Source organism: Seriola aureovittata, chromosome 14 (genome assembly GCF_021018895.1).
Source record: "Seriola aureovittata isolate HTS-2021-v1 ecotype China chromosome 14, ASM2101889v1, whole genome shotgun sequence".
Taxonomy (NCBI): Eukaryota; Metazoa; Chordata; class Actinopteri; order Carangiformes; family Carangidae; genus Seriola; species Seriola aureovittata.
The window spans coordinates 11,421,600-11,441,053 of record NC_079377.1 but is presented as its reverse complement, the minus strand read 5'-3'; the positions used below and the strand labels follow the sequence as shown (position 1 = coordinate 11,441,053).

At 38.6% G+C, this 19,454-nt stretch overlaps 1 protein-coding gene across 5 annotated transcripts in view; it reads right to left on the bottom strand.

The window, feature by feature from the left end:
• The window catches only part of khdrbs2 (KH domain containing, RNA binding, signal transduction associated 2), a 78,535-nt gene that overhangs the window by 12,508 nt on the left and 46,573 nt on the right, over positions 1–19,454 (bottom strand). For all 5 annotated transcript variants that reach the window (XM_056394609.1, XM_056394611.1, XM_056394607.1 and 2 more), the window contains exons 5-7: positions 13,075–13,202; positions 10,544–10,727; positions 322–404 (exon numbers count right to left, since the gene is read on the bottom strand). In XM_056394609.1, coding sequence (XP_056250584.1) covers positions 322–404; positions 10,544–10,727; positions 13,075–13,202 — 395 coding nt within the window. The remainder of the gene's footprint in view (positions 1–321; positions 405–10,543; positions 10,728–13,074; positions 13,203–19,454) is intronic.

Here is a 19,454-nt window from a genome sequence, read left to right as displayed (position 1 = left end):
AGTAATTAGTTTTTTCTTTTCATCTCTTTTTCTGGTATTTGTTGACAGTAAGAAAAATATATCACCAGCCTTATCCTTTTACAAAGATACATGTTTTTAATTCTAAATGTTGTGAGTAAACAACATAATTCAAGTGGATTATAAAAGAAATTGGAATGTAATGCTGAAATGCAGAAACATGATAATGAAGACAGAACTGTTCACACGCTGTGCTGTAAGTGAACAGATGCTGATTGTAAAAAAAAAAAAAAAAAAACAGTGTTTGACTGACTTAAAAAGCTTCTTTTGTTTGTTTCTCCAGCGTTTGTGAGCGAACATCACCTCTTTGACTGATTGCTGTAGTTATCCTCATAGGCTTCGTAACTCTCGTCATCATATTCTCCACCGTATCCATCATCGTAGCCCTGCGAGAGGAAACACACTGTAAGCATTCAAGTTGACTTATCTCCTCATCTTTATCCAGTCTAAGTGGTTAGAGATGAATATAAAAACAATCGATACTGTGGTTCTACAGGCAAAGTCCGTCACTTTGTGCCCATAATAAAAGAGGAAACAGGAAAAATTCATGTCCAGCAGAGATTATTGATTGAGATGTTCAGGGGGAACACGTCTCACTAGAGGAACCTAATGGACACCATCTGAGTCTTAACAGCGATATGGATCTCATCTATTGATAAGTAGCTACTCAGAAAACAAGAACAAAAAGCCAGCGCGTAACCACAGTTATGTTCAATAACAATAAAAGTGGCTAAACAGCACGGAGCGCACATTAATAAAGACCTCCTAAATTTATCAACAATTGCATACTGTAGATGTTTTGCAGAATGTCCCTCCTCGCCACCTGTAAGTATTGGTAACCACATAAAAAAAAAGACAGCAGCTAAAGCACCTATATCGTCACCTTCCTAAAATAATGGCCTAAGTCATGTTTTGACAAAAATGTTTTTTTTGCCTAAATCACCCCCTCATGATGCTGGCCACCTCTGGTAAAATCGCCTGAATCCTCAGTTGAGGGGAACATGCAATTCTACCCCCGGTTGTATAATGGCCTATGTCAAAAGTGTGACTCTTTTGTTGAGTTTTTTGTGTTTCCTGAAAAACCTGAAAAAATGACTTAGGCCATTATTTTAAGAGGGTGTCGATATATAACACTTATTTCTCATAAACAGACAGCGCTGTTGTCCTCTGCGAACACAGAGGAAGGATCATTCTGTATCAGCATTGCATTTTAAACTGGAGTGTAATCACGTAATGAGAATAAGCAGTCAACACTCAGTTTTCTTTCATCTAAAGGGCTACTCCTGTTGTGAATCTCGTCCTGCGTCCCAGACTCTGTTAATCCAGTTAGTGACTTTTTACAACTACAGAAAACTCTGTTCTCAACCCAGTTATGCAAGTAACCTGGTTTTGAAACAATTCAGGTAAACACTGTAACTCGGTTAAAGGAAGAAACCACAGAGGGGCTGTCCAAGAACCTTCTAATGCTGTGACATGTAAACATCTCACTCTTTTCACTTTAGTCTTTTTTCATCCACATAAACCATATACTATTCACATAATCAATTCAAGATCATCAGTTCTTTACCATCTTTTAATCTCTTTACTTCTCTTCTCTTCAGGGTGTAATTTCCACTGGAGATAGGGTGGACATGTCTCACTTTTCAAAATACTATTTTTGTCCATCCCACTTTTACAGTTCCAGTTGATTTACTCCCCAAATCCTTCTAAAGAGGACAATGTCCTTTGACTGTCCAGCTGATCAGAGAGGAGAGGAGCTGGTCAAAACCTTGATACCCTCATCAGAGTTACTTTCAAATATGACTGTGCGCCCCACACCAATTAGGTTTTCTGAGCAGTTTTTGGTGCAAGTATTTGGTGACTTTTTACCCCGGCTTCTTCCTCTCAGGCAACACTCAGGCTGCCCTTTCTTCTTGGAGGAGGTTGCAGGAGCTGAATGATACCTGAGGAAGACTGCAGGAGCTATTTTGCCAATAATAGATAGAATTGATAGAAACCAAACCTACACCTCTGATCTGTCTGAAGAAAAACACTCCACATAATATTCTGTGAAATGGTTTATTCCTGACAGCAGGGGTAACCAGTCTCAGCAGACCACAGGCTCACGTAAACAGCTTAACCTGAATAACACCATAACTGAAGAAAGGCCAAAGTGTGTGCAGAACAGTAAACTTCGCTATTGTCTGCTCTTGTAATTGTTGGATCTCGCTCATTTAAGGAGATTTAGCGGAGTTTAAAGTGCTTATGTTTCTTTTTCAGCCATGATCTAATCTCTTCTAATCCTTTCCAAGCTTGCTGTTTCAAATCAAGCTCCACTATGATACGTACAAGTGTTCAGTTCCTTTTAGACATCCAGTGCATTTTAAATCAGTCGGTTTATGCCAGACGTGGTCTCAACAGCGCATTATTCCTCCACATCTAACAGTAGAGTAATAGCACCGTGCATTAGGTGTGGCTGTAGACGTGTATAAAAGTAGACGCACCAGTGTGAAGGACATCGAGTGCAGCCATGCAAAAAAAAAAAAAAAGTACATTTTTGACAACTGTACACTCTCTCTCCTGTCGGGTAATGCTGATTCAAACAGCTCCAGTTCCCGCTGTGTGGCTTTATTTGTGTGAACATGAATTTGACTAAATTAAAGTTAAGGATTATGTCAGGGATTAAGTTGTTCAGGGGATCCAATACTTCTCTTTTTCTTGCACGAGTCTTTCTCCACAAAGGCGTCAGGAGTCAGAGACCTGCATATCTCAGTAATTGACCATTTTGTTAGCAATCCCATATCCACATTGAAGTGGATTAATTTCAGTCAAATGTATTATAAAAAATAAAGTTAAGATAAAGAAATGCAGGAATGTGAAGTCATGTAGAAGGTTTTTCCCCATGATATCCGTGCTGCTTTTAGACGCACAAAATAAATATGTCCTTGTTGTTCCTAGTGCATTAGCTGCACAAAATAAATACCTAAATGAATGATAGAGACACTGAAGTCATTTGAACACATCATAGCCCAGCATACTGTTTGTAGGTGTTAGTTTACCTGGAAGATGTGTGTGTGCGCAGCTCAGCATAAGGAAGGTATAGATAAAGTTATCTCTGAGTCCTGCTGCTGTTTACATTTTTAACACCACAGTTGTCTGGTTTATTCTTTTACTTTCTAAAATACAGTTTCTAGAGAAATATTACTCCCATATTTTACTTGACCATTAGGTCATCACTTCGTGTTGAGTTTTATTTTAATACTTAAAAAAGTAATTACATCCAATGAAACTTACGTGAGACTGAATTTATGGTAATACAAATAACTGTAATGTAAGCGATGGACTGTTTGCTAAACCTCACTCCTGAGCAGCGATGGGCCCATCATATCTTAGCAACAGTAACTAGGCATGGCAGGTCTGTCTATGGAAAGAAATTGACGACAAAAGGTTTGAGAGAGGGCAAACATCAATGTCTGAGCGCAACTCAGTCAGCAAGTCGACATTTGAGAGCGTCTAGGCACGGATTTGTGAGAGCAGAAATAGATCTGAGCACGAAGTCCCCAATCATGTGCGTGCAGCTTTCTAAGTCTGCTCTCTCAATTTTCTACAGCATTGTGGGAAGTTTCTGAACACTTGAAATGTCAGGAGGGTACTCGCCAACCACTACTGAATAGCAAACTGCAACAGGACACACCCACATCTGGATGACACCGTCACGAAAGGTGACCGACTACTTAGGGCACCATGCTATTTATGTATTTTATTGCCTTATCATTTATTATGAACTGGTGTATGGATCTGCACTGTAGATTGAAGTTCAGTCATAGTCTGGCGATCCAGTTGATCCCTTTACCATCGCTTAGTTTATTCATACCATTAGTTTTCAGATCAGATCACAGTAAACTGAATCACCTCATATCAGACTCTGAGGGCAGCTCAGAGGTGTAAATGAGCCTCCTTCATAAATATTTTTCTCATAATGGTACTAATACATTTATCTGTTAAACTGATTTAATCCGAACCCTACATCTGGGTCAGAAAACACTAGACATAGAAGTTAGCTTACATGGCCACGGCAATTTATTTTAAAAATAGAAGGAGGACGGGATGACGGTTCACTATCAGGTCAAACTGAACAGGTGGCGCTCTGCTCTCAGTTTGAGACTGTGCTCAGGGAGTTCACACAGCCACAAGTAAGAGGATAATCCTCTCAAATGTTAAAATCGTTTGTTACGCTCGCGATTCAAATCTCACTCTGAGCATATTGCTAATAAATGGTGCATGATTAGCCATCCATTTTTGAATTGATTTTAAAATTATATTTCAAATAAACTATAATATGTTAATAAATGTATGAGAAAGACAGTGAGATGCGGTTGAAAGCTCTGGAAAAAACTAGTAGGTGAGCCTTGAGTTAAGATTTTTAACTATAGGCCTACATATATAGGTTGCAACTGATTTATTTTGAAATACAAGCAATCAATATTTAGAAGCTATGCAACAGATATAATGTATGATAAAGCCTAGATAATCAGTGTCGGCCCAAAGAAAACAAAATGTTCATCACAATGAATTATCTCTGTGCTGACCTTAGTCTGACCCAGAACACAGGCAGCATTCAGATTGGACAAGGTACTGTGTGTAAATAGACCTGGCCCCAATTAAAGAGGCCTGATTCCTTTAGTTTGACACTTACCTGTAAAAACTATTAACACTGGTCCCTTTTAACAAGGTAGAGGAAATAAATCAAATGTTAACACAAGGCTGGAGAGTCCTAGCTCAGTGTAATTAGGACAGCGGGAACCGAAAGGCCCTTAGCACTGTGCTTCATTATCAATTGACAACCTGTATGTCCCCTGACAGTGACTGATCTTCATAGGGAGCTGCCTGTGAATGCCTCTCCACACAGCAGAAAGGGAAGGAAAATGAGATTTGCAGCCTTTTGTCTCAGTGAATAGATGCTACTCTTCACTGCTTTCTACCTGTGCAAATTCAATCAGCACCAACCTTTTGTTGTCTGTTATACACTTAAAGTATGAGTTTACTTTTGAATATATTTACCGCGAGTGTGTCACAGTTTATATTTGAGAAGGATTCTTTTACCAGAGGAAATAATTATGATGAGATTGAACCTCGATTACTTTAGTGACATTAAACAATATCATGTTTGTCATATTGGCTTCAGGGAGGCTGAAGAACAAAATAAACAAACCAGACAAGGCTTCGTCGCTATACAAATGTTATTACTTGGTGTGCTTGCAGAGTTTAGCATCAGATGTAACTGCATCTGTCTGCTTCTTCCCTCACCAGCGGTGTTAGTCCCTGATGATAAAACAAGGGCCATTATGCATTCTACCTGAGTTTTTTCTTGTATTAAATAATCCAAGTGCAAGTGTGTGTCATACATCTGTTTTAATAAACAAGAGAGTTCTGCATGGAGAATTTCCATAATTAATCTAACAAATGTGAACTCAGCAGTGTATCTGAACCCATTGTTATAAAGCAATTACAGCAGATGTGCATGCCGTCCTTAAAGGTGGCCTGAGAAACTGCTCCCCTCCAAGAAAAATACAGAATCTCACGAATCTCACGCATCTTTTATGTTCATGAAATAGATGATATGGGGAGACCCCCCCCCCCCTCCCATTTCAAAAGGGTGTCCTTTTGCTTTTTTCACAGTAGATAGATTAGACTTTTTTTCTTTTTTTTTTTTCTTCAAAGCCTCCCAAAGCTCTGTGTTTAATCACATTATGGCATTTCCCGCACAGCTTTGGTATGGTTGCAGGGCTCAGGTTTAAAAAAACCAAGCAATGCGTTTCAGTTTTTACCAGCAATTTGTACAATTCATGGTCTGCTGTCAGGAGCAGAATCCTGTATCACTCTCAGATTCCTCTCTTCTATCATCAGCCCTGACATTAAAAGATAAGATTTGATCCAGATGGGATTTGATCTTTAACATTAAACTGAGGCCATGGTCCCAGTCTATACAAAATGCCATCAATCACGTCTTTAATCTCCCTCTGCACTTTTCACATGGAAGAACTCTCACTGATCACAGTGAAATGTCTCACTGCTGCTCTGTCTCGAGGATTAGAAACATTTATTCAGTCACGCTTGTTTAAAAAGTCAGAAAATCACGGTGATTAGTGGTAATTTTAGAACTTTGATATCAAGTACACCTCACTGCGACACCTACAATGACATACTTCAATAAAGTAATTTTCATATTAATAATGGATTATAAGAGGCAGACTGTAATAGTGGCTCTCTCATGTTTCAGACTGAAACTAAAACTAATATCTGCACATAAGTACTGTACCGATTCAAACTGTGCTTTATGTGTAAAAACCATGAACTAAAATAGTGCTGCATTACATCACATACTGTACTATAAGAGCTGGAAAGACATTTTCTCAGATGCAATTGTAAAACAATTAATAACACAGTTTTACACATTGGCTGATTGCTGAAATAGCAGATAACTTATCACTGGAAAACAGGCCTCTTTTGACTGGATAACAGATCTGCATTTTAAGCACTTTCACATTATAGTACAGATGGGGAAATTCATTCCGCAGCTCTATTCAGATGGGTGGCTGATTGCTTATTTTCCTGGTGTAATGAATATGTCAAATAATTGTCAGAGATGTAAAAAAAAAAAGCTAAAAGTCATCGTTAATAGTTTGTATTTTTAGTCATGTCAATCAAAATGTCCTCTTTCAAAGCATGGTACATTACCTTCACCAGGAAGCGAGAGACAGCCTCGTGCTTTGGTTGACCACCATGTGAGTAGATGGTGTGTTTTGACTCTTCGAATGTTTCTTTTATTATCAAATGGTCTTAATGAAAAGGTAAGAAGTGTCTCACCTTAATGACCAGATTGACTAAATTAGCCTAATGATAAGTCAATCCTTTATGGATAACTGAATCAGTAAAAAGCCTATTAGTTTATCTGAACTGATGCTAAAAGCCCACTCGTACTTATGAGTATGAGACAGAGATATCTACCAGACACACAGCAGATGATTTAGTGGCATGTCTGTTGCAGTATGTTAACACCTGTCCTCAGAATTGAAAGCCTGACAATCATCAATCTCTAGATTAGAAGATTTCATACGACAATGTGAAGAATCGGTTAAAAAAAAAAAAAAAAACTGTATCAGCCCAGAATCATGAAAATAAAATACTTCTGACTTCAACTTGTAAAAAATATTTGTAGCTAATTCCTTCCTAACCCTAACCCCCCCATGCTCCATCCACAAGCACTGCGATCCACTTCACGTCTGAATCATTGCTATCCTTTAAGAGGCACAATAATGGTCACTGTCAGTGTATTAGTTTTACGACACTGACAGCGTGACAGAGGCCATTAATCACTACAGTCTCCCTTTTACATGATAACCTGCTCCACAGCAGAAACACAGCAAATATTTATGGGAACTTCACCCCAAACTGAGGAGTAAACAATAGTGTGTCATTCATTCACTATGCAATGGCTGCAAACTACAGGGCGCATGCACAATTACATGTGTATGTGCTGCTAATGAATAAGCAATCCTATGCAAATTGGTTTCTGGCGGCAGACTGTGCAACAATGTTAATAACTGCTGTATTGACTGTGCATAAAGGAATGAGGGACAATACAACCGCAAAATGCAGCCATGCAGGAAACAAGCAGTGGCTTTAGTCATGTGATTGACGGATCTCTGACAACCTATATGATAGGTTTCTTTTATTATTTCACTTGATGGATATATTGGTAAAACCTCAAGGATCTTCCTCAAAGCAAGATATTTCCCCCAACTAATGGACTAATAATTACTTGTAATTAAAGCCCCTTTCAGACACGCACCGCTTTATGTTAAACTGATGGCAATTTAATAAGCATCCTGGGCACTTTTACACAGTCACGATGGCAATTTCATTAGGTCAGACCTAGTAACATTTTTTTCAAATAGTAAATTTTTTTAAAGGCTAAATAATTTATTTAATATCATTAAATAATTAACAGCTGGGCACTGTAGTTTCTAGCAAGCACTACTCAAACAGGAATAAACTGTGTTTTTGTAGGGGACTATTTTCAGCTGTGGATTAATACACATTTGGTGCTCTTGTAAGTTTTTACCGAGGCAGTGGAATTGAGGTGAAATAAACTACAGTTCCCATGCTTGTTGTAATGAAGAAAAATGCCACTGAGTGCAACGGTGCGGCTCACGGTTTTTAATAGTTTTTTTTCGCACAATAATGGTGCTTGGTGGCACAGAGGAATAAGCTGCATCCGGCTTTGGATACACAGATAATACTTGTTAGTAGGATCAATTTATTATCGGTTTTGTTTTCTTAATGGAATTTGCTGACAGTAAGAGCATTATAAAATTATCAACAGCTTTATCCTTTAACATCCTCAATAAAAAGGGAGATCTCAGCCAAGTTGGCCTTTAAGTCCTTCACAGCGGAACGTCGAAAAAACATCACTTAAGTGTGCAAATCTGTTTTTTGCTTTTGGCAGCTTTGCTTTATATGGTTTCAGTGAGTGATGGGCTGCATTCTGTAAACCTGAATGGTAAAAGCTAAGGTGAGTCATCGAACAAAGAGCCACACTCTGTGAGGAACAAAGAAAAGCGGGTGCTGGAGTAAAGGATACAGCAAGGTGAGATTTGTGGGAGAAAGATAAAGAGAAAACGTTCATAAATTATAAAGCAAACAACGATACATGATAACTACCAGCTTCCTCATGCTTCCCATTGCAGTTTTAAATCAATACCAACCTCGATTAGGAACAATTATGGACGTTCTCACAGTATCACTTCTATGAGATAGACTGACAGTTTGACAGAGTCCATCAATCACATGTCTCTGGAGAAATCTACATGATACCCATACACGCTACAGTACATTCAGCATCTACCCAAAGACAAATATAGGATGTAACAACAAAGAGCCATCTACTGCTGCTGATCTATTATTGTGTTCCAGTAGCCTGAACTGTGCAGGATTCTTGTAGTGGAATAACAACAAGCCGCACAGCATTTTGTATAGCCGGTGATTGAAAAAACAAACAAACAAACAAACCTGGACCTCAGCATAAAGAGGTCTTGGTACATTCTGGTAACATGCTCAAAGGAAATCGTGTAATGTAGTAGAAAAAAAAATAGCAAAGTGAGATATGAGGAAAGAAAATGTTCAGGACAAACTCATCTTTCCATAATCCCCTAGTCTCTGTGCTCCCACCCTCCTTCCCACCCTCCAATTACAAAGAGAAGAAATGCCTCGCTTTCTCATTCCTCAGAAATACACAGGCTCTACATCAGAACTCAATTTGGTTTGGTAATGAGACTGCGCTTGTGCATTTCCCCATGCAGACAGCCCAATCTTCAATTGCCAACACACATGGGGGCTTTGCTTAGCAGGAAGGCTCTGAGGAAATAGACTGGTAAAAGTGTTGCCTTTTTTCATTTGGATGAAACTTAGAGCTCACCTTGTGTAGTCTTTTCAAAATGACCTTGGGAAATTTCCAAGATCTGACGACAAGCATACTTTTAAATAGGGCCTGTTTTTTTCAATATGGATCCCAGCATCATTTTAAGTGGAGTGAACATATATTTGATAGAGCACTGGTCAAGGGACTACCTACAATTTACTGGGACAAATCTGGGTGGGCCAGTGGACCATCTGTCCGGGTCTTTACAGGGCCTCTCTGTGTACCTGTCATTCAGGGTGTGCATGAGAGCGTGCTGCGTGTGCATGCCACTGACCCGAGTTGGTGAGGATTTTTTTCCCCATGGTAATCGTGCAGCTGTTCACAATGCAAAGCATTGGTTTGTGTCTTGCCATCATCCAAAGCTGCTTTACATTTATATGACACTTTTCCTCAAGGTGAAGATTTTTAGTAGACAGAAAAGATATTTCAAATGACTAAGAGGTAATTAAAAAATTAGATTTTTACTTTGAATTTTACTTTTGAACAGAAATTTCTTTAATCAATTACCATAGTCAATTGTTATTCATCAAGTTTAGTGCAATATTTATCTGCAAATCTGCACAGCAACATAAAACTGGATGAAGAAAAAATAATCCTTGCAAATAATGCATATAAATATGCATGATGCATATAAATATACATTATTATGCATACAAATAATGCTTGCAAATGTATTTCACTCAATGATAACCCAGCTTAGCAACAAAGGATGAAGGCGATGTAATGTTCACTGGGATGGATCACTTATCCTAGGCTGTGTTTAAGTCAAACAAGTTGAATTTAATATTGCGCTGAAATAAATGAAACTAAAGGGCTGCACAGAAGATTCAAGTTCATTATAAAATGTACAGAATGCTTTTAAAATTTAAGTTAATCATGTAAAAATATGTTGCAATAATTTCCTGATTACCCTAATTTTTTATCCCTGAATGCCTCACCTCTCCATTTAAGGAAAGAGTCATCCAGATCACACGAAAGGGGATTATAACAAGTCTGATTCACACACAGTTCAAGTGAAATTACTATCAGCTATACTTTTCAGTGTGCAAAGAGGATTGGACTCACATAGTCGTCGTATGATTCATGTGTGACTGCTAACAGCGGGACCCTGTATCCAGCGCTCCCTGCTGCCCCCCTGGCTCTCGGAGCTTGTACCTCCCTCGATAAAACAGTCGTGGGGAGTTTGCTGTGTGTCACTGCTGCTGTCCCTCGAGGTGCTGCTGCACTCCTCCCTGTGCCCCTATGGCCCCTGGTAAAGCAAACAAGCGGACAGACATGGCATCAGTTTAGCCGTAAGAATTTTACTTCATGACGTGTGTAAATAAGCCGCAGTGATTTCAGTGAAAAAGTGGAGTCAAAACAATGGGAAACCTGTTAAATCCCTCTTATCGCTGCATACGTGCAGGCAGCCTCAGCTGGAGGTTGGTGTTAACCTCTGTTGGCAAGGAGGTTGATCTTGTAATGAGGAGAGTAGCTGAAGAGTGTCACTTTGTGTCTTTCTCTGCTCTGCAAACATGCCTGTAGGATGCTGCGTGGTTATTTCACTGACACGATGGAGCAGTGCCATGCCAGTGTTTGTACAAAATCACATCTCCATCTGCCTGAGTCTACTGAATACACTCATGTTGTAGTCAAACAGCTGTAGTGTTCAAAGGGAGTAAAGACTTCTTTAATATTGTCCAACAGAGAGACGTGAGAGGCCCGAAGGACTTGGGCAGGTACATGCTATTTTAGGTGGATTGTTTCTTTCATAGGAGTGCGACTGTCCAGCAGCAGGACCACATGAACACCACAGGGATTGCAGGGTGGATTTGGCGTCGCAAAGCCATCTATTGTCTGCTAACTTACATTTTAACAGCAGCATGATGTAGGTGGGCAAGGATACCCTTTCTTCCTCTGGCACATCCTTTACTAGGTAGCAGCTCATTGTGATCCAAAAATACAGACACTCAAAGGGGAATTACTGGTGCACATTTTTCATGGAGATTTACAATAATCGCTTATCGGTGAGCCATAAGGAGAAAATCTGGGTAGGGAAGTGGTGGTGGTGACTTTAAATTGCGAGCGTCCTGTGTTACTGTTGGATTTAAAGCATCTACCATGCGCTGCCTGAATTAGGCCAGGCTGCCATGGCAAACTGTACCTGCTTACTTCTGAGGGACCGCCACGGCTCAGGTAGATTATGGGAAATTTTGCTCTAAAAACGAACTATAGAGGCGACTGGAAGAGTCAGGCGTTTCACACTAGCAGCTTCATGCGTGGCTAAGCCAATCAAATGCTCTGTAACATTACGTTTTTTTCTAGCTGGTCCTGCATACATCCTGAAGTCTGCTCCACCTGCACGACAAGTCATATTTGATTATCAAGAGTAATACATTATCAGGAGGATATAAGTGGAAAAAATGTAAATATTGTTCACAACTATTAACTACAACCTAAGGAAGAGAATGATGTTATACTGGATACTTAAATGTTTGCCAGTGAACCAGCTTATCTGAAAATATACCATGAAGGTGAGAACTTCCTTTTTACAAAATAAAAATATTTGTCATTCATAACAATGCACACTAAGTTTCTGAATATCCATCAATGTATAAAATTACACACCGTAGTGCCATGAATAATAAATCTGTGTTAAGGTCAAAGCAAAGTTTTACACACAAAGATGAGTTTACTCACCATGAGGAGAACTCAGCCTGTAACAACAGTTGTATAATGTCTTTATTAACTTTTATTTAGAGAAGCAGCTCATTAACAGTAACCAGGGTCTCTGCATAAAAAACATAAAAAAATATCACTTATAAAATTCTTAGATGTTTGATTTTATCAATGACTAACAAAAAGCACAGGTTTTAAGTTTGCATATTTAGATTAGTGGATCAAGTATTTTGCCAGTAATATTATATTAATCAAATACATTTGTTTATTATTATTATTATTATTATTATTATTATTATTATTGCTATTATCATTGTTATCATTATTATTAATATTATTATTGTTATCATTATTATTGTTATTATTATTGTGATAGCAGAAAAGAATATAGAAAAGTCTACATGGACAAAGTCAAAATGAGAGTAATTTCTGTCATATGCCCTTTCTCAAGAAAAATGATGAAAACAGTATTAAAAACTCTGATGATGTCATCAGACTTATCTTGGCTTTGGCTCGAGGCTTTGAAACTGGATCAATTCTGATCTTTGGTTTTATTTTTTTCCATCTATCTCTTTTAAGTCCCCAACGTTATGAGAGTAGGCTACAATACTAAATCAGTGGAATAAACCTATAAATGTTTCTCAGTACTTTAAGAGCATGTTGATTTTACATCATGTGCAACAGAAATTATAATGTCTGTACCTGTGAGGTTAAAAAAAAAAAAAAAAAGTTTTCACCAAGTTTGACAACAAAACAGAATTAACTTTGAGCACAAGTCTCGGCTTTTACAGCAGATGTGCTTTGGAAGATTATCCCATTTTCTCTCTCAGATCTATTATTAAAAAAGAAACCTTCAGAATTTCTTAACTAAGCCTTAATAATGGTTTTCACAAAAACACTCTGGGCACCTTTTTCCGAAGCTGTAATAAAGAGTTTACCTCGTGGATATTGTGCTTGCTGGCCGTACGCTCCTCCCTTGCGCACTCCTCCCTCTGCTCGACTCGTCAGAGCCGTTCAACAGGGAGAGCTCTCTCAGTTGCTCCTGTCTGATCTCGTCATTGTAGTCCTGCAGGAATAAAAAACAGCATGTCTCATATAGAATAAAAAAAACAACAACAAAAAAACAAGGACATTTGTCTCCTGACTGCAACAGATGCTCGCAACAGCAGCAAATGTCATCAAATTAAAATTATCTTGACACGCACAGGAAACACATGGTGTTCCTGAGCATTGAAGACTCTTTTCTTTGGTTATGGTTGGACGGAAAATACAGGGGAGGGATAAATAATGTAGGAAAAGACAATACATCTTCCTCAAAAGGGCCATGGATCCACTGTTTGCAGTAAGTTTGCATGATAAAAAGAAAATGGAAAACAAATTTGTTTCTGTTATGCAGAATTAGAGTGAATTTTTGACAACAAACTGTCTTCTGGGTGGCTGAAAGTCAAAATGTCTAACCGTCAAAATCAAGACTAAGATTTCTCAAAAATAATTTCCTAAACCTTTATGTTGAGAAAAAAGAAGAGATAAAAAAGGGGTAAAAAAAAAAATAATCAAAAAACCTCAAAAAACCCTTCATCTCCCTTTAACGCAACATAAAAATATCCTTTACTTTGTTGGCACACACAGACTGTAATTGACACTTTCAACAACTTTGTGGGGAATATCGTCATCTTGTGCTTCTGAACCATTTTCCTCAACCCGTTATCAAACATGATATGGATCATTACACAGAAGATAAGGGAGTGGACAAAGCAGTATTCATTATCTTGTCATTGCTGACAGATAAACAGGCTTATTTCTCAGAAACTCTTAAACCAAACCCACAAGATTTGCTACAATGGCCAAAATGTTTTTGTAATGACAGCAAAGCAGCGGAGGCAGAAAGAGATTTCTTTGATGGTCAGTGTTTCTTGTCCTGCACTGAGAGCGAGAAACCCCCAAAAAACTTCATTCTGAACAAATTCCTAAAACATGTTGAGGTCATTAAAGACCCAGTTTGCACTTTGAGTTTTCATCATACAGTAAGTTTCCAGACTATGTGAGGCAGTGTAAGAGTTGAAAAGAACTTCCCCTGGTCATTAATCATTACTCTTAGTCTTTACAACCATAGAGTCAATGACATCTTTGTGCGAGCATTAATCCAACCAATAAATTCACTGCACATTGATTCATAAGATATGATTCCGTCCAGAGTGATAAGTGCAGGACTAGATAACATTAATGGGTGTGCAAGTTCTGTGCGGTTTAGATTACAGCTCACAGTATAATATAATACACTAGTGATTTAGTGTCACCTTTTCTTTTCTTCTTACACCCTCCTTCTCTTTCTCCTCTGTGTATTTCCATTAGGTTACATGTATAAGCCCACCTACACCACACTTAGTCACAGCGGAGTACCTGCCCACTCAATGATTTGCATAGTTTTGACACTGAATACAATAAAATCTTTGACAAACACCTATTATTAGATTTGAATAATTTTGTGTGAACAGGAAATTGCGAAACTAATTAATTATCTAAAAGTGTGATAAGTAGTTCCTCTTGTAGACTTGTAGATTATCAGACGTCAATTTTAGCAAGAAAGTCCACAATCACGTTCTCTTTCTGTAATTTTCCTCTGGACCTTTTCTCAGCTTGGTAATGTTGGCAGGTCTTTTCAGCATGAGCTGCTCATGTCAAAAAGCCCCCCCCCCTCCATTCATAAATGTAACTGATTTTTTTTTTCTACATTTTTGGAGGTTTGAGCTTCTTTATGCAGAATGATAAATGAGCCCAGTTTTCATATTTCGTCTGCTGAAGGAGGAAAGTTTCTCTGTGAGTTCATAAGACGTGGACATTTGAGCACGATTCTGTGACATTACAGCTTGTTGTTGCCAGTTGTTGTTCAATGTACGGCTTACACAAGTGTGATGTGGAAACTTGAAGCATCCAGTGCACATTAACTGAAAACTGACTTTTCAGTTTTTGACACTCAGGGGTGGACAGTAATGATGCACATTTATTCGAGTACTGTACTTAAATATATTTTTCAAGTATCTGTACTTTACTTGAGTATTATTTTTTTTATGGAAACTTCTGACTTTTATTCGACTACACTTAAAAGACAAATATTCTACTTTTGACTCCACTACATTTCTATGAAGTACTGAAGTACTCTTACTTTGAAGCAGCTTTTAGTCTGTGGAATAAATTTTCTTTTATTTTGAAAATGTGATAGACCATACACTGTGTTCATCACAGGAGAAAAACCGATCACAGCCAACTCCTACACTTTCAGTCATGTTGTGCTTGTTGCATTTGCATTTTTGAACATCTCAGTTTGAACTTGGCAGCGGCAGATCTAACGATGTTTGAAACTTTATAAATAAATAAAGTTTGTCTTAAATGTTTGCTGTGTTTACCACAACCAAACTGATTCGCTGCATAAAAGAGACAGAAATATGAAAACAACAATTGCTCCTTTTGTTGATTCAGTTGTGTTTTTATGTCCGTTGCTATAGGGCTTGTATCATATTCTACAAGCTTTTTTATTTTTATAGGTTATGCTTCAGTAGGTTGTTTCAGAGTCATTAGGTTCTGTAAATACACTGTGGAACAATACAACAATGCGTTGACAAAAATGCAAGAACTTCTTAATTATTTTTAAAAATGAAGTACTCCATTACTTTAACTGAAGGAAAAAACTTGACTGAACAACGTTCACTTGTATTGGAGTAATATTTGAACAAGAGGATCTGTACTTTCACTCACGTAATGGAGTTGTGTGCTTTGTCCACCTCTGGTAACTCTATGGATGTTTTTATGCATCTGTCTCCATTTTGTTCGTTCATGAGCCCATGGGCGACACGATTCACATTGCAGCCAGTGGCTTCACACTCTCATTCACCACTGATCAACAGGTACAGTAAAGGTAGTGAGGAGGAAGACTGTAAGACAATGAACATGGATAGAAACGCTGCAGCTTTCACACTTTTAAGAAAAATCTGCTTTGCAAATGTTTTATGAGCATAGAAATACATTCAACATGCTCCTCAAACCTCCAGGATACACACAATGTGTCTTGGTGAGTGTCAGTGAATGTAAACAATATAACTCTGCAGGGCACCTTTAAACTTTGCATATTCACATTCCATTGAGAGGGAAGGAGTTGCTTTTGTGTTGTCTGTCCGTCCATCCATACGTAAATAAATCTGTCCCATTATCATGAACGCAATATCTCAGTTACACCTTGAGGGGATTTGTTCAAATTTGGAGCAAACATTCATTTGGACTCAAGGATGAACTGATTTGATTTTGGTGGTCAAAGGTCAAAAGTCAAACATGAACGTCAGAGTGACCTATCAAAACATGATTTTGGCCTTGTGAACGCAGTATCTCAAGAACGCCTCAAGGGAATCCCTTCAAATTTGGTACAAACATTCACTGGGACCCGAGGATGAACTGATTCAATTTTGGTGGTCAAAGGTCAAAGGTCAAGGTCAGTGTGACTGCACAAAACACTTTTTAGCCATAACTCAAGATTTCACACAGGCAAACGAGGCGGTAATTCTAGTTTTTTTAATTTAGAAATTCTGACTAGTAAACTGAACTTGTTTTTTCAAGCAGCGTATTCTATACGTCTTTAAACATGTCTGGGTGAGATCTTTAAGGTCTTGACCTCGATCCTGGACTAAATGATCCCATAACATCACATTGTTGTGTAAGGTTATTTTTCATGGCAACAGACAGTTTGATATTTTTCTACACAGAGCAGAATCTTGGATCAGTGATGATCAGTGAAATTATTTAGGTACTGATGCAGAAAAACACCAAAAGCAACTCCTCATAAAATCACAGTATGTTACACTTTGTCATACAAAAGAACTGAATACTATAATTTATTTGTATTTATTTATATTTTGGTGTGTATTTTGCCTTTATTTAAAGGTGGACTGTAGACAGGAAATGATTGGAGACAGTAGGGAAGTGACACACAATCACGGTCCCCAACCAGAACCGAGCCAATGACACTGTAGACTGTATGGTCTGTACTGAAGAACACTTTGCACATTAATACCAAACTTCAGCATCATGTTCCTCATACTGTAATACCCTACCATTCTTTATGAAAAATATGCACACACTTGCGCTCCTCTTGTTAATGAATTAATACGGCGTACAGTATTCTGTTGGTTTGAAGGAGACTGGCAGAGCTTTTAATTTGAAAGCTGGCAGCTTATCCAAAGCACAACAAATCTGCCAAAGCCTGTAAAAGTTGACTGTTGACAGAGGCGTTAACATGAGTATACAGAGATAAACCCCATGCTGAGGCTTCTCGGGTCAGACTGTTTGCTCACTGAGATTGATTCTGACCATGCATGACCTTGTGCACAAATGATGCCCTTCAAATAGCTAAAGTTAGACTTTTAAGAGGTCAACACAGGAAGAATGGTGATACCAATCACTCTTATATATTATCTTACATCTCAGTGATTTGAGTCTGTCGGCCACAGCAGCATTTGTGAAAGAACTGCTCTTGTATCCTTGGACATTTTCCCCGGTAAAAATATACACAGAAATGAATTCAGCCTGTTTGGATAACCAATCTCAGTGGATTTGATCTTTAATTAAAAGGGATGTTGCCGGACCTCCCCTGAAACCATGAGGCTTGAAGTGGTGAGATTTTACTGTGTAAATGAATTTCTCCAACAGAAACAAAATACGAATCCAAACAAAACAAATCAATGCCAGCTTTTAAATACTGTATATCCTGTGGCCTTTGTTGTATTACTAATACAGTCAACGATTGTTAAACATGGCGCGTTTTAGGTGACCTCAGGTTAGCTGCAGGACCTATTTGATCTCGACTATTGCTATTACTATAATGAGATCGCTGCTATCACATATCATGTCAGATGGATGTATGTCAGGAGATGCCCCTGGTTTGTTTGGAGGACAGAGCTAAAGATTCAGTGGTAATTGAATTGTTGAAATGTATCTCGTTTTAGATCGGCTGATGCAAGGGACTCATCCCGTCCCCATCCATTTAGATGACCTCACAGCTCCTGAACGGCATGTTTCTGAAAATGCTCTCACACAGGTTCAGGTTGCGTCATGTCCACGCAGCGCTGCATGGGCTTATTGAAGTGTGTGAGACATTGTTGCCTTACATTGCTGGTATGCAGGTCAACAGCAACTTGCAGGGACATGTGGTTTTTCGCAAACACACACTCGTACTACAGACGTTGCATCCTGGCGCCATGCATTTGTTTCAGTCCTTATACACACAAATGGTTCTGACCAACACTGTCACAGGCCACAAGTTATTCAAAGCAATGGGAGAGGAGACTTCAAGAAATCAGATTTGACTTTGTGTGCCGCTGTTAGCATTTTTAGATTCACCACTTCACACCTCTTGGAAGCAACAGGAAATGTTAACAGCGCACAGCAGACGTGGTTCATGGATAGGTACAGCACAGAAAAGATGCCAGGAAGATGCCAGTTTCTAAACTGTTTTTTTTTTTTTTTCAGCTTAAGAAGGTCTGAAAAATCTTCATAGCACATGCTGTCTCGCATAACAAGCTCCTGAAAGATGTTCCTCCCAAAGCGAAGGAGCCGCCAAGCAGCTGCAGCAGCTGTTAATCTGCATCTTGATACGACGTTTGTGAAGTTTTATAATGTATGACCGTATGTTTTTCGGTGCGAGCTGCTGATTTTCGTTCCTTATCAAAAGATGTTGGATGTTGATCTGGACTTCTATTCATTATTTGGTGAAACCAAAAGTTTATATTCATATTCACCTTCATGTATCCTGATTTGGACTTGTGCGTTTCAGTTTATTGTGCTGCCCTGTGGATGGTTTGATATTGAATACAGAGGAGAATCAGTGCTGCTATTGATGTCCTGATGCAGCAAAGCATAAGTGAACCACAGAGTGAGCCTTTTTCCACACCTGGAATTTGCATATATTTATATATTGTCTGCCAAGTTAACTCAGCACAAATTGCACCCCCCTCATTTCCACAGCAAAATTGGCCCCTGCGTTGTTGAGAACACCTGCACAGTCTGGATGTATGCTGAGGATGAAAATGCAGATAATGATGTGCATCAAGCATTCACCCCTGCAAACCCAGACCCACCTTAAGTGCTGCTGCTCATTGGGAGCATATGGCTCAAAGTAAATTATATAAAAAGTAAAAAAAACAAGCAGACCTGTGTCCGTCATAATCTGTTTGACTTTATGCAAAAACAATTTACTGCCACATATCTTGTTCAAGCATCTGTGTCATCCTCTCTCTGCCAAAATGCTCCCCATCGCAGCTTGGCCCGAGATGAA